We start from the raw sequence: 15,500 nt of genomic DNA on the forward strand, positions 1-15,500 counted from the left end.
TTACTCTGTCTTGTCGTTTGCCATATGGTGGATTTACAAGAGTTGTTCCTTTTTAAAGCCAAAATGTTTTAAGTACATTAAATATAAACATTTGCAAAAACACAGCCTGCAATTGAAAACTGTCCGGCTAATAACCTAAGCAGTCTTCACTTGGAAAAAATGTCATTATAGTTCACATAATTCTTGTGAATGTGTGTGAAACTGTTTTATGTTTTAATAATACTCCAAAGTTTTTAATTTCCTAACTTTATCTTCTCTACTTTCTTGTTCTAGATTATGCATTTGGTTTGAAACAGTTCCTGAATTTATTTTCATCAAAAAATTGAAGGAAAACATTTAAAGTCGATTTTTAATATGTTTAATGATTTGCTAAACATTTTTATTAATTAAGTTATAAAATTTGAGTTTTGATTAAATTATCATACCGCATATTTACATAAATGCAAAACTTGAAAAAAAATAATACTATACAGTATAAAGAATACAGTCGTTTCCCTAAATGTTCTGATGTGAATGATTGCACTAAATCCACGTGTTAGAGGAAAGTAGTGAAAAGGTGGAGGAAGTTAAAAAATGAAAATATCTAGGGTTTTTTTTTCATCAGAAAAACAAAACAAAACAAAAAAAAATCGAAATACTTGGAGTGTTTCTGCATTTTACTCGGCTTCTTTCTTTTATAAAACGGAATCTTAAATGAACTGCTCCCTTTTAAAGTATACATAATTAATTCGAAAGTTTGAAATATTCTCTCTTGACTTCAAGATGAGAAAAATTGCACGACGAATTTGAGAGCAGTAGGATGAAATAGTCTATAGAATGGGACTTTTGATGAAATTAAATAGTGAGGACGCCTCGCCACTAGGGGCGTACACCGTAAAGAGGTTAGCTATACAGCGTAAGAAGAAGAAAAGGGTACCTAGCATGTATGCCTAGCATCTCTTCTAGCAACTCCAACAATTTATAGCATCCCCTCACCTGCATCATTCGAGGCTAAATGCACACTCAATGAGCTATAATATCCACATTTTCACTGTTTTCCTTCCAACAATATGTATTTAGAATACTAACGCTGTAATAGTTATTACAAAGCAACAGTTTCCGTGTACATGCAAATGCTAACAGCAAACACCGAGCACCATAAACATGATAGGTTGTTAAGTGACGCTTCCTTCGTCCTGATTGGTCGCTTTTTTAACGCTCTGCCGTCACAACTGTAGAGATACGTAAGGAGGACATATGAGAAGTAAGTTCCTTTGGTTTTCTGTGTTAATTAAGTAGTTTAGTTATTAAATCATAGCTATATTGGAATGAGCTCTCCACTAGAATGAACTATACGATGTAAAGGGACGTTAAACGAAAGGTATTTGATCTGTTTTTAATCAGCATGTTAGCGTACTTACAGATTAATGTGGGCGCTGCTCACAGATGAAGTATTCATTTAACAGCTTGTGTAAGATAGCCACGATTTGTTGTTAAAATATGACCTGCTTGATATGGACTATCTGGTAGTTTGTGGTTTAACAGAGTGTTTAAGCACAGTTATATGATAGCATTCTGTAATACAGCAAATACACACGTTCTTCGAACGTGGTTTCACATTATAAAGGCTGGTTTAAGTTATTGCAACATAACTTCATTATTTAGGATAAAGGTCTTACATCTTATCATTTAGCTCAGCAGGCTAACATCCCGGGATTCCTGCAATACCCTCAAGTAGCTTGTATTCACCATTCTGTATGGTAGCTTTTAAGTACAAATTATGAATATGATAAAATAGGTCAGCGCTTTCTGAAAGAAAAATCATTCTCAGACAGCATATTTTTGTTTATAAAGTTCCTAATAAATATATATATATATATATATATATTTTTTTTTACTTAAGGGTTATTCATATCTTACTCATATCTTTACTCACAGTATTTTTTTGTTGTATTAATTATTTTATATCAGGTTGTGTTTTTTTCCTTTCCCAGTAACTAAACAGAATTTCTGTTTTTTCAGTGTTATTTTAGCAGAACAAATAAAAATTTGTCATGAAAGGGCATAATATGCAGCTATTAATATATAAAACTACTTTAACTCTCAGCCAGTCCAATAATCATGGTCAATAAGACTAAATTAACTGTAAATATACAGTCATATGTTTATATTACTATTTTTTTTATGTATTTATTACTGTTTTCAAGGCTGCATTTAAAAAAAAGTCTAATCTTTAAAACGTTTAATTCAGAATGGGTCAAGATCTGACATGTTGCAGTATTGTTTTCTAAAATGCTAAACCGTTATCTTATTAAAACTATATTGATAAGTAGAGTCATAGCCGCATACACAATGTAATGAAAAGTTTTATTTGTTAGGCACTTTTCACATATACATGATCAAACTAAATGGGAAACATAAAAACATATTTTCACGTGACTCAAAAATGGAAAAACCAAATATAAAACAGCAGATTTCCGTTTCACATTTTTTCTTAACTGAAAGTAGAAAGTTTTAAGAGATTAGAAGTGTCTACATTGAAATTGAAAATCTCTGCTAAGTACTGACGAAGGCAACTGCTCGGTGGTTGTCTTTAGGGATATTAGGAGTGACTATATTCCCCCCCCCTGTTTTGTAGGAGTTTTTTTAGTTTTTAAGTCAAGCGGTTGATCTATTTAGATCATTATTGAACTCATGAGAAATTTCTCAAAAAAGTGAATAATATCTACATTAGAAAATACTGAATAAAACAAATTAAAACAATTTGAATAGAGTAGAAAAAATATTTTAGTGGAATACCTGTAACTGTAACATCACTCTGACATCCTTAGTTGCATTACCTAAAGATTATCTTTGTTCAGGGCCTTCTGCTACAAACCTTACGAATTTTGTAACATTGTTTTGCAGTCAATTCCAAACCAATGTCTTTATTTTTTTGTTTACTGTCAAATTCTGTGTAGGTTTTCAAGTAAAAATATGATAGGACTTGACAGAAATATCTTTATACATCAAGTAATCTTGTATGTAAAATGTAAAATCCCAACTCCAAATAAACATTTTCTTGTTTTTCTCTCAAATTTTATAGTAAAATGACATATATTGCCTATAAAAACTAGCTTTGATTTTAGTCAACCCCTCTGGGAATTTACCTTAACATAAACAGCCAGGAATAATCATGTTTCATAAGAAAATAACATAACACCCTAAATGTTTGCAACTCTTGCCAAGAAATAGTGAATCAGTTATGAACTTACATCTATGAACAAAAAGTGATAACTGATGTCACTCTGAGCTACGGAAGCCCAAGGAGTGGATTGTTGGGGAAAAAATGCAGCTTTTCTTAAAATATTAAATCTTCATAAACAAAACAAAATGTAATTAATCTCTTTTTTTTTAACTGATTAATTGTCCATCCCTTATAATAACCAATGAGTAACAGATTAAAAGCTAGACTCCAACTCAGTACCCTTTTATGTAAACAACTGCCTGTAAACAACTAAAAATTACAACAGAGTAATACATTTTGGTATACTAATGTAATAAAACAAAATAGCCTCATAAAACTATATAATTATTCATTAGATTAAAAACTTTATTTAGATATGTCCTTTCTCATTCATTTAACCACTTCAAGTAGTTCTTCTTTGAGAGACTACTTTTTGATTATCCAAGTGATCTCCAAGCTCTGATTGAGCTATCTAGCATTTACACTGTGTGGCTCATATGCCTCCTTTAACCATGATATTCTTACTCTTTTCTCTCTCCTCTCCTTTCAGTTGTCTTTGGTTCAAGATACTCTGTGGTAGGTGACCAATTATGAAGAACAAGGGGGCCTAAGCTTCATTGGAATAAATTCAGATGCTCCATGTGGATCCATGTTAATGTAAGCATCATTTTCTGTCCACATGGGGTCATCTTGTGATCATGGAAAAGATTGTTGATTATAATGGAAGAGCAGTAAAACCCAGTGCTACACAAAAGTATGCGTACCACCTTAAACCTCTTTAAATTTGATCTCCCTTCATCTTCCAATCGGGTACTTGCTATTTGCCCATAAAGAGCAGGTTTGTGGAGCCTCATAGCTGCGGAGTGGACAGATTCTCCTGTCTGAGCTGTATATCTTAGCAACTTTGCAACTGACCTGGCTGTTTGTTGTCTTTATGGTGTTTGTTCTGCAAACACCATGAAGCTCACCTGTTTCCTAATGGGAGAGCTGGATTAATGCTAAAATTAAATTACACAAAGGTTAACACTGTTTATCAGCATGTGACTTCTAAAAGCAAATAGTTTTCTTTTATTGGACGTTATTGAGGCCTATCAACGTAAAGGGCACTGTATTATGTTGCTTATCTTATTTTTCTGATACTTTAATTGTTAAAGAAGCAAAATTCACAATTTAAAGCTTGTGGTTATAAAGCAATCAATAGGTAAAAGACCTTTGGATGGAACTGTTCACTGTGTTTTGTTTTCTAATATTCTTATTTGATCTGACCAGATTTTGAGTTCATTTAATGCTGATATTCTAAAACGATGCACTGAGTTCTGTCCTGTTGTTCTTAGCTTTTCACTACCCGGTCTGAGCAGAGCAGCGGTGCGTGTAAGGAGACTGGCAGCACAGCTCAGTAAAGCAACCATGTCTACTAACAATCAGGGCTCCAGTCCGTCCTCGGCCGTCAGTGGCGACACTCCCACCGCCGCCATTCTCATCATAGGAGACGAAATACTCAAGGTAATTCCTTGTCAGATCTACATGACTGACACTGACACTCTTTGGATGTTTTCTCTGCACAAATCTATAGGCTTTGATGTAGTCAGTATTCTAAACATATACACAGTCAGCTTCTGCTCCGTTGGAGTGGCTTGTCATAACTTGAAGAAAAACCTTGTGAAACTTGTTTGATGAGCGAGTGATGCTTCATCTTAGGATGACATGCCCACCAAGACTTAGTGACTTGGAACAGTCATGATTTAAACATGAGGACTTTGATTTAGTCAATGTCAGGGTTGACTCTCCAGTCTAGACCTATTTGGTCCTTGGATTTCATCAGACAGGACTTTTTTTGTTTTTCTTTGTAGAAGAAGAAGATGATGTCCTTGAATTTGTTGTCTTAGTTGTATTGTAGACTGAGTTTTGCATCTGTTTCAGGGTCACACTGTGGACACCAACAGCACCTTCCTAACACGAGCTCTCAGAAGGCTCGGAGTGTCTGTGCAGCGTATAACGGTTATACCAGATGTACACGAGGTCATAGCCAAGGAGGTGGTCGTCCTCTCCTCCCAGTATACCCACCTGATAACGTCAGGTGGCGTGGGCCCCACTCATGACGATATAACCCTGGAGAGCATTGCTGCGGCGTTTCAAGAGGAGGTTTATCCCCATCCTGAGCTGGCCAAGCTGGTTGAAGAATTCTTCGGGGTGACGGACAAAGACAGCCCAGCCATGAAATTAGCCATGGTGCCTCGTTCAGCCAAACTTAACTACGGGACTGATCCTCAGACTGGTAAACGGCAGCGCTATCCAGTGGTGAGTGAACTCAGGATTAAGAAGAATAATACTGTGAAAATGAAATCAAGAGAAAAGACCTTTAAACGATTAAAACTGCCTCCTCCATCATCACCCCAGTAGATGACCACTTAGCCGTTTGTAATAATAATAATAGAACACAAATGGAGAATACAGAAGAAGGGATCCTTGATCTCCCCTCTTTGCAGTGTCTATAGATCTTTTAGTCCCAGTTCCTTTCTCATACTCTCCTTTACCCCATACATTGCCCTGTTTTTGATCACTATCCTGGTGTAAGACCCAATCATTATTCCACCTGATTTGGAGGCAATGCTTCCCAGTGCCATGCCTGCTAACCTGTTCCTAAGTTCTTAGAAAAGCCAAGAACCAAGCCCACAGCATGACACCTTCTCCACCAAACATTGCAATGTCTAATAAGTGCATTTTACTACACACTCACCCTCTGTTTTACACCAAATGTACAGAGTAGGTTTGTGGCTGTTATTATACATTTATATACAATTTTACAGACATGCCAACTTATTATAATTATAACGGATCATATATTTGGTTTAACTTGCCCATGTTGACTCACGTCTTAGCCATTGTTTCTCGTATCATCACTTACATCTTGGCCACCTTTTTACAGGTCAGCGTCCATAATGTGTATGTGTTTCCTGGGACCCCGTCGTTCATGGAAATGGCCTTCACTGGGCTGGAGCACGTCTTTGCTAGTTCAGGAACCACATTTCATTCTCGTGAGGTAACATTGCCCCATGGCTGTTGTTGACCCCCCCCCCCCCCCCTTGTTTTAACTGCGGCTTTACTGAATCGATATGTTTCTTCCAGGTGTTTGTAGATGCAGAGGAAACAGAGATTGCGCCTGTGCTCACCAAACTGCAGGCCAGTTGGGGCCGAAGGGTGGCTCTTGGTTCTTACCCCGACTGGTTGAGCAATTACAGCAAAGTCAGACTGGTGCTGGACTCCAGCAGCCAGGAGGAGGTGGACAAAGCCCGGGATCAGCTGGTGGATCAGCTGCCCAAAGGAAGTGTGGTTTCCTTAGTCAAAGACCCAGTGTCTGTTGCCCCTGCAGAGGTGTACAAACTGGCTAACAGCGGTGAGGCCTGCAGAAGTACATTTGTAAAAAAAAAAAATCAGCTTCAAAACTATAAACATGTTTAACACATTTGTATTTTGACATAATTTAATTTACTCTTATGTTCAAAATCAGCTTTTAATGTTGTAATTATTTTACATTTTTCTTTCTAAAGAACCTACATTTGAGGACTGCTATAGATGTGAATGCATTATTAGTATTCTAGGCACGCTTGATTTAAAAAAAAAAAAAGTAAAAAAACCTCCAGTCAAAAACATGGGAAACATTTTTTAATAAATAACTTCTGGCAGAGTGGGGAATAACTGGTATACCCTAGATAAAAAAACAAACAAAAACATGATGAGTGAAAATGTTGAAATAAGGCATGCAGGTGGCACAGTGGTTAGTGCGCACGACCCATATATGGAGGCCTTAGTCCTTGACACGGGCGACCAGTTTTCCAATCCGGCCTGTGGTCCTTTCCTGCATGTCTCCCCCTCTCCTCTCATACCCCCTTTCCTGTCAGCCTGCTGTTGAAAAAACGAGCCAATAGTGCCATTAAAAAATAATAATAAATGTTGAAATAACTTGGGATTACAACAAAAGTATGAGACCAAACGGTAACATAGATTAAGCCTCCATCAGTTAATGTTGAAACAGAAACGAAGGATGACTTAAACTTTGCCAGTCTACTTTAAATTTCAGTTATCATGAAGCAGTAGCTCACTGTGGAGTTTTTTTCTCACAGGCACAGCTTTGGGTGAGAAAGTGAAATTTGCACTGAAAACAATAGAGGCGGCGCTGGATCAGTATTCAACTGAGCAAGTATGCGTTGGCTTCAATGGAGGCAAAGACTGCACAGCTCTGCTCCATCTGTACTACTCGACCCTGAAACGGTAACTGGAAAGGATGGGAGGAGGGACAGATTGAAAGATACATAACCTACAGGAGGGGCAATAAAAATCAGCAAAGAAATCATACCACAGGGGGGTTAAACATTTCTCACCCAGATTTAAAGGAGGAATTAAATGGACTTAGATTAGCTTCGAGGTGGAAAATCTGTTGACTGAGTATCTTTTTTTATTGTAGGCATTCTTCACAGATTGTCTCATCTAATCTTCTGCTGTCTTCCTGATGTTGATCTTTGATGTCCGATTTCTCTCTTCCCTCCACTATCAGGCGGTGTCCAGATGGGAAAGGCAAGGTTAAAGCTCTTTATATCCGTAACGTCTCACCATTCCCAGAAATGGAGAGATTCCTACAAGACACAATAAAAAAGTGAGTCATCAGTTTAGTCTTTTCTCTCTGGGGTTATTTTCCGTTTGTACCATTTTGGAGATTTACAGAAGAACTCATATCCACTGGGTTTTTACATATTTTGTGACGTTACAATAACAAACTTCAGTTTTCTTTGTCTCAGTTTAATGTAAACTGAGATAAATCTGTGATATACAGCCGCTGGGTGAAATAGTATTTCACACATAGCAACCAGTGACGCATTGGGAAGCTGGGCTACCATGGGCGCCTAAGCTACAGTTGGACAGTCATATCTAGTCGGTAATTTGTGGATGTGTGGGATGTTTTTTTGCATGTGATATGATCAGTAACAGACGCACCTCACTGAATCGGATTTTAAATGTCTTCACTCAGATATAACACTACAGGACGGCTGTGATGTATCTGATAAATCAGCGTCCAGTTAGCAACTGATATCATTTTTTATTTGTGGTTTCATTGCTGTATTTTTTTTAAAGTTTTTTACACAAAATGAATGTCATTCGGCTGTAAGGATCAAGAAGAAGAGAAGAAAACATCAGGACAGAGAGTAAGGCAACTGGTTGGTCTAATATTAGGTGGAAGTGTAGGAGCAGCTACTGAATACCAAGTAATTCATTTTTAAATATTATTTTTATTGAATAAGTGCATTAGAAAAATGTGTAATGTATTCATTACTATTAAATGTTGCTTTGAATGAGGATTGGTGATGACATTTGCTATAGAGGAGACCAGTGATGGCATTAGGTAGAAATAAACAACTAGTGAGGTCATAACAACCTGCTGATCACCTATTTGCTGTTTCCTAGACAATCAGCTGAGAGGAGAATGTGGAACAGAGAGGTTGTGTATAGAAACTGTAATAAAAATCCCTACATGAATGAATAAGATTAATAGATGTAAACATGAAAAAAGGGGTTGGGGTGATTGTTATATGACTGCATACTCCTTAGAAAGTTGGAAGTTGTGCCCCTGAGAGCCCCTTTCAGGTCATCATCTGACAATAAAGACTTGGACAACTCCTTAAAATGACCAATGGAGCCAGGACAGCATCACTTTACATGATTTTCTCAGAGGTAAAAGCATTTAGCCTCATTGAGAGTGAACAGGGATGAACACACCAGACCAGGTTTTCTTCAAGAGGTCTTCTATAGCTCCAACCCAGATAGACCACAGAATTGTTTCAGTCTGGCTACGCAGCGATTCAGCGGCAATTTCATGGGTCTGACTGGAAGAGAGAGGTGGTTACAAAGTACAACACGTCTGTTTTGGGAGAAATGCATTCATTTTCCGCCACGCTTATTCCTGCTGGGGTCGCGAGGGGTGCTGATGCCCATCTCCAGTTGTCAATGAGCGAGAGGCGTGGTACACCCTGAACAGGTCGCCAGTCTATCACAGGGCGAGACGGAGAGAAACCATTCACACACACACACTCACACCAAAGGAGAATTTAGAGAAGCCATTTTGCCTAACAGTCATGTTGTTGGACTGTGAGAGGAAGCCAGACTACTCAGAGAGAACCCATGCATGCATAGGGAGAACATGCAAACTCCATGCAGAAACCCGGAACCTTCTTGCTGCAAGGCAGCAGTTCTACCCACTGGTGCACTGAGCAGCCATCTTTGGGAGAAATGCAAAATGAAATCTCAACAGTCAGGTTTGGAGTCTCACAACGTGTCTATAAACAGGTGGGGCAGACGGAGGCAAAAACAATAAATCATTTTAGCATACAGAATACTTGACCTATGAGAGGTGTTCAGGAGGACATGTAATGGACGAAGCAAACTAGTGATCCTCTTTTAGCCTCACAAAAACAACTTCAAAATTTCGGGAATATGCTTGACTTTCTGTTTGTTCATCACATAAAAAGCTAATAAAATGCATTAAAGTTTGTGGTTGAAATATGACACAGAATTAATAATCTGTAGCCTTTTGTAAAGTACTGTGTAGTTCACCCCATTGGTGCTTTTAGTCCATTTATTCATTTCAGTCTCTTCCAGATATGACTTGGAGTTAATCTCTGTGGAGGGAAGCATTCGACAGGCTCTTTACGAGCTGCACGACAAGGAGCCCGGGCTGAAAGCCGTCCTGATGGGAACCAGGAGAACTGACCCCTATTCCCACACCCTGACACCTATGTGCCCCACAGATCCTGGCTGGCCGGAATACATGAGAGTCAATCCATTGCTGGTATGACATGTTCATGTCATGTTGTTTGGAGTTTTAAATGTTTGTTTTCTACTCACTAGAGGTCTGTCTTTTTGTGTGCAGGTACATAAAAAATAACACAAATACAGTAAATGAGTTGAAAATGAAATAATTAGGTTATATCAGTTCATTCCATCTAGATAAAAAATACTTTAAAAATGTGTTTCTTATAGTTTTGATGATTATGGCTTTTAGGCTATGAAAACCTAAAATTTGTCTTAGAAAATTGGAATGTTGTATAGATGTTAAATATTTGCAACTCATGGTGTGACACTCTAATCAGCTAATTAACTAAAAAAACACCTGCAAAGGCTTCCCAATTGTCCAGTCTATAAGGTTTCTCAGTCTGGGTAAGAAGGCATAACATTCATAGGGAAGACAGCTGAATATAGATGGACAGCAATTCTGTTCAGTTTATTTATACAGCACCAATTCACAGCATATGTCATCTCAAGGCACTTTACAGTTCACTAGATCATACAGTCAAATTGATTCTAGGTTTTCCATCTAAGGAAAACCAGTTGATTGCATCGACTCATTGACTCAAAAACAATCCCTCACACTAAGCATGCTTGTAGCAACAGTAGAGAGGAAAAACTCCCTTTTAACAGGAAGAAACCTCCAACAGAACCAGGCTCAGTGCGAGCGGCCATCTGCTGAGACCAACTGGGGTTCAAGGAGAGAGAAGCAAAAATACAAAAAGCAGCTGTTAAAGGCAGCTCTGTCCAGGAAACACAGCCAGGCAGACGAACCCTGAGCCAACTTCCATGTCAGAGGATGGAGAGAGCACATCCAGCCAGTCACAGTCAGACAAACAGGACTACACTGAAAAAACGGGCTGATCTCCAACATCTATAAACAAAGGTGTTGATGGCAGCAGCACAGCTGATATTTCTCTCCAGGATGGTGTCACAGCCAAACAGGAACAGACGAGGCAAAGCTACTATGAGAAAAAGCAGAGAGAGCATAACATTAGAGACTGAACTAACAGATTGTGCAGAGTGGGAGAATAGAGATAGAATGAAGCAGAATGATGAAATAGGGGTCCCTATGTCCTCCAGAAGTCTAAGCCTATAGCATCATAACTATAGAGATAGCTCAGGATAACCTGAGCCACTCTAACTATGAACTTTATAAAAAAGGAAAGTTTTAAGCCTAGCCTTAAAAGTAGACAGGGTGTCTGCCTCATGGACTAAAACTGGTAGTTGGTTCCACAGGAGAGGAGCCTTATAACTAAAAGATCTGCCTCCCATTCTACTTTTAGAAATTCTAGGAAGCACTAAGCACAAAGTAAACCTGTAGACTGAGAACGAATTGCTCTGTTAGGGACATAAGGAACAATCAGATCTCTGATATAAGACGGAGTTTGGCCATCTAAGGCTCTATATGTGACAGCGGACAGTCACTGACACCTTCTAAAGGGGGATAGACACAGTTATTTGTAAAGAAGCTGGGTGCTCACAGTGCTGTATCTATGTATTTTCATGTGGTGAAATGAGTAGAAGGAAAATGTTTAGTAGAATAAAAAGGTGAAGCAGTGAGAGGAATAACTGCAGTCTTGGCAAACAAAATCTACTCAATAATTTGGGGGAGTTCCACATGAAGTGGACTAAAGATTATTGTCAAGAGGAAGATGAGGGTCAATGCAGACAACCTGAAGGCTGCCATCAAAGCTTAAGCAGAACCACAGGCTGATCGCCGAATTCATGACCGAGTATGGAGTACAAAGAATTCAGCATACTTTCTAAGAAGTGTGTCATTATCTTGTTTTTCTTTTTAGAAATCTGATCTGACAATCTATAAGCCATAACCATCAAACACACACATATATATATATATATATATATATATATATATATATATATATATATATATATATATATATATATATATATATATATAAGCCATAAATAGACAAACCCATGCAAATCTTTCTGACATGACATCCTGTAACAACAATATGACCATGTTTTTAAAAGACCATGTTTTCCAGCAGTGAAAGAAGGAGCTCTCTTCCCTCATTAAGTTAATTTTAATGCTTTAGTCATTAAAGTGGCTCTCTGGGTGAATAATTATTGAGCATCCAATTAGGTGCTTCTGGAAATTACCACTTTTTTCATGCAAAATTCTTTGAACTTTTCTTTTTCTGTGTTGTCAAAAATAACCTAAAAATTTCGTGGAGAACAAATTTGGGTGTTCACTGATGCAGGAGCTTAAGCTGAGGAGACCTTCAGATGTTGCTACGGAGTTGATGGATGCAAGTGTATCTATCCCTGTTAACGCTGATACTAGTGATGGCAATGCTGTTAATCTCCACTGTCTAAGTGCAACATAAATTGACTGAAATAAAGAGAGCAGTGGGGTTGATTGTGTTAGAGCTACTAGCAGAGTAATGCCTTTAATTTGCATCCATTTAAACGAAAAGGTTTATTCATTTAATTGAGCTATTTCTTACCTTGAGGCATTTTTCCTGTTTGCTTTTGGTTGGAACGGGGATTTACTTTATCATTATTAAATGATTTTTGGTCTCTTGTATGGGCAGATAAGGTATATTACTGACAGAAATCTTTAAACAAATTCATTCATAATTGAACTATAGAAAAGGGGAAGCTTCTCCGCTGGCATCTCAAGCCTCTTATGACAAGAGTTTAAAATGACCCTGTGCTTCTTCAACTGGATGTTGTTTAGGTGTGAAATTAAATATTAAGTACTCCTTTAACTTTAACAAACAACATAATAAAACCACAGATCACAAACTGCTTTAAAGAATCTTCATTTCCTGTTGGATAAACTAGTTTTAATGACCAGTAGATGTTATAGATGTCAAAAATAAATCTGACCCAAGATGATCTGGATGCCTTAAAAAAACTCTTCTCCATACTTCCTGTACTAGAAGAAAGCTGAAGTACTGTTATTGAATGGATACTGGAATATACAGTTAATACTGAACTAAGGAAGGTTTAGCTTAGAAAACAATTTCCAGAATTTCATAAAAATGCAAAATCTAGAAATCGGAGTCTGTTAAAAGCTTAGGTTTTTGAAAAGGATGCAGTAAATACAGTGTAGCACCAACAAAATGAAATATCTCACTATGATATAACACAGAATAGGTGTTAGTGCATGTATTTACTGTATTTACCTGAAGGGATAGGCTGTCTTTATTAAGCAGAACCACATTAAGAAAATCTGCAAGCTGTGGAGATTATTGCATGAAAAAATGCATTAGAAATAAAGGTTCATTCTGATAAGATTAATCAAACAGTATCAATAACATTTATATAATACAAAACCCAAAGCAGTTTGAGTAATAAAAATAAAATTTTGAAAAAAACTAATGAAGTACTGAGCTAACTTGGTCTGGAGAAACTTGCAGCTCAAAGCCAATATTCCTCCTCTGAACTTTACCATCGGTCCTTTCACACCATCCAGATCACACTTGATATTTATCATTTGGAGAATGGAAAGATTTTTGCATTTAACAAATGAAGCAATCAGTTCCTGTTGAAGTCCGACAAATTTAAACAAGTAAATGAAATTTTAACCGGATCCTTTAAAAACATGTCTATATACAGGTTTTCAATCTGGCTTTCTGACTTAAGAATTTTCCGGGTCTTTTTATGTTATGTACTTTTTTATACTATCACAATTTCTAGAAAATACATCCATTCAGTTTTTTTGTATTTGAATTTTTTAAAATATTTAGTCTTAAATTAATTCTGAACTCAGCTTAATCTACTTTAAAAATGGGCTTAAAGCAAAATAAACTATGGAACTTAATCTAATTAATCTGCAATAATTTAATACAATCAATCATTTGCACAGAACTTTACTGTTGTCACTTTATACCAGTGTTGCATTGTCTGTCTGTATATACTTAATGTATATATATTTTTTTATATATTTTTAAATATTTTTTATACTTTGTATTCTTCTTTTTTCCTACTGTACTGTGATGCAACGCTGCAATTTCCCTACTGTGGGACAAATAAAGGATTATCTTATCTTATCTTATCTTATCTTATCTTATTAAATCTAAAAAAGTGTGGGATAAGACATAAAAAAACAAAATGAAACAATTTAATCCCAAACTATGCAACCTATTGCCATGAATAATCATCACTGCANAAAAAACAAAATGAAACAATTTAATCCCAAACTATGCAACCTATTGCCATGAATAATCATCACTGCAATAACTGAAACATTAAAAAAAGATGCTTTACCATGCATTAAAACTATATGTATGATTTATTCAGTATTAATTTGGTTAAATCAGATGTTTTCCTTCAACCTCTAGGACTGGACATACCATGACATCTGGTCATTCTTGAGGACATTACATGTGCCCTACTGCATCCTCTACGATAAAGGGTAGGGATGCACTCTACATCTACTTGTGTTCCTCTTGATCCTTCAGCTTTTATACCCCCCCAAAAAAACATAACATGTTTGTCCACCTGCAGGTATACATCACTTGGCAGTATGGACAACACTTACCGAAACAAGGCCCTCCAGGTGGTGGATGAGAGAGGCGTGAAGCGGTATAAGCCAGCCTACCTCCTAGAGAATGAAGAAGAGGAGCGAAACTCCCGTGCCTGAAGTTGTCCCTGTTCTTAGGTGTGTTTTTATTTACTATTTAGATGTCAGATTAGCATTCACATTAATTTCATTACAGCATTTTTGATTCTCTGCCTATCCGAAAAAAACCCATACGGTGTCTTTGTGACTGAATGGAAAAAGTATGCATGTTACAGTAATGTGTTTGCAATACTGCTCAATAAAACATCAGTTCTTATGTTGTGTTTTTGTTTTTTGGCCTTTTGTCATATTTCACACACAGAGCTGCAGGATATCCAGAGCACCCCTCGGGTGGTTTTATTCATTGATCCATCTGTCTTGTTTCTAAATCAAATAATCTGCTCAGACAGACAGCTGTTATCAGAGTGCATTTGTGAAAGAAATGTTAAAAGGTGAGGAGAATCGGGTTTTTAAGGCGCTGTGTGTGCAGCAGAGCTGAAGGTCACCCAGCAGGCTCACTGTAATCTGTGTTTTATTTCACCGGACCAGCTGCTGCGCTTTCCCCCCTCCCTCCTAAGGTTGTAGTTCTCTATAAGGACCTCAAGGGCGCGTTGTTCTCACGTTTTCCAATTTAGCCAGCAGTGATTACAATAAATTACCTTCTCTGTTTCCAGACATGATTGAATCCAGGCTCATCGATCCCCCCCCCCCTCTCTCTCTCCCTCCCCTGCCTGGAGATTAGTCAACGCGGCGCAGCGGCGATCGATACCGGCCGATCTAATAAAGCGGGTCGCTTACGAGGCCACCGCGGGGCTGCACACACTGTTACACCGGCAATTACCACTTTTAGGTCGGCCCCTCTTCCCCTCTGACTTTTCTGTCCTGGCTTCACGGGTCTGCTTGATTTATTGATAACAGTAA

The 15,500-nt window shown here is 37.6% G+C and overlaps 1 protein-coding gene across 3 annotated transcripts; it reads left to right on the top strand.

Annotated features, from left to right (window-relative positions):
* The first annotated feature begins 932 nt into the window (after window positions 1–932).
* flad1 (flavin adenine dinucleotide synthetase 1) lies at window positions 933–14,856 on the top strand. 3 transcript variants are annotated; one of them, XM_015380521.1, is made up of 11 exons: window positions 933–1,243; window positions 3,756–3,781; window positions 4,540–4,708; window positions 5,126–5,503; window positions 6,132–6,245; window positions 6,332–6,599; window positions 7,327–7,474; window positions 7,758–7,856; window positions 9,854–10,043; window positions 14,359–14,432; window positions 14,525–14,856. In XM_015380521.1, the coding sequence occupies exons 3-11, from the start codon at window positions 4,613–4,615 to the stop codon at window positions 14,658–14,660; spliced, it is 1,503 nt and encodes a 500-aa protein (XP_015236007.1). In that variant the 5' UTR covers window positions 933–1,243; window positions 3,756–3,781; window positions 4,540–4,612; the 3' UTR covers window positions 14,661–14,856. The 3 variants fall into 3 exon arrangements, with proteins under 3 accessions (XP_015236007.1, XP_015236008.1, XP_015236006.1); XM_015380520.1 differs by having other exon boundaries at window positions 935–1,243; window positions 3,756–3,862; XM_015380522.1 differs by lacking the exon at window positions 3,756–3,781.
* Window positions 14,857–15,500: the final 644 nt, after the last annotated feature.

Source organism: Cyprinodon variegatus, unplaced genomic scaffold (assembly GCF_000732505.1).
Source record: "Cyprinodon variegatus isolate N-32 unplaced genomic scaffold, C_variegatus-1.0 Scaffold217, whole genome shotgun sequence".
NCBI classification, from domain to species: Eukaryota; Metazoa; Chordata; class Actinopteri; order Cyprinodontiformes; family Cyprinodontidae; genus Cyprinodon; species Cyprinodon variegatus.

Bases quoted from the DNA above. Each gene is read 5' to 3' on its own strand.
- flad1 (XM_015380520.1), top strand. The intron at 4,709-5,125 runs GTAATTCCTTGT...CATCTGTTTCAG, and splicing joins TAGGAGACGAAATACTCAAG to GGTCACACTGTGGACACCAA. The intron at 7,857-9,853 runs GTGAGTCATCAG...AGTCTCTTCCAG, and splicing joins CTACAAGACACAATAAAAAA to ATATGACTTGGAGTTAATCT.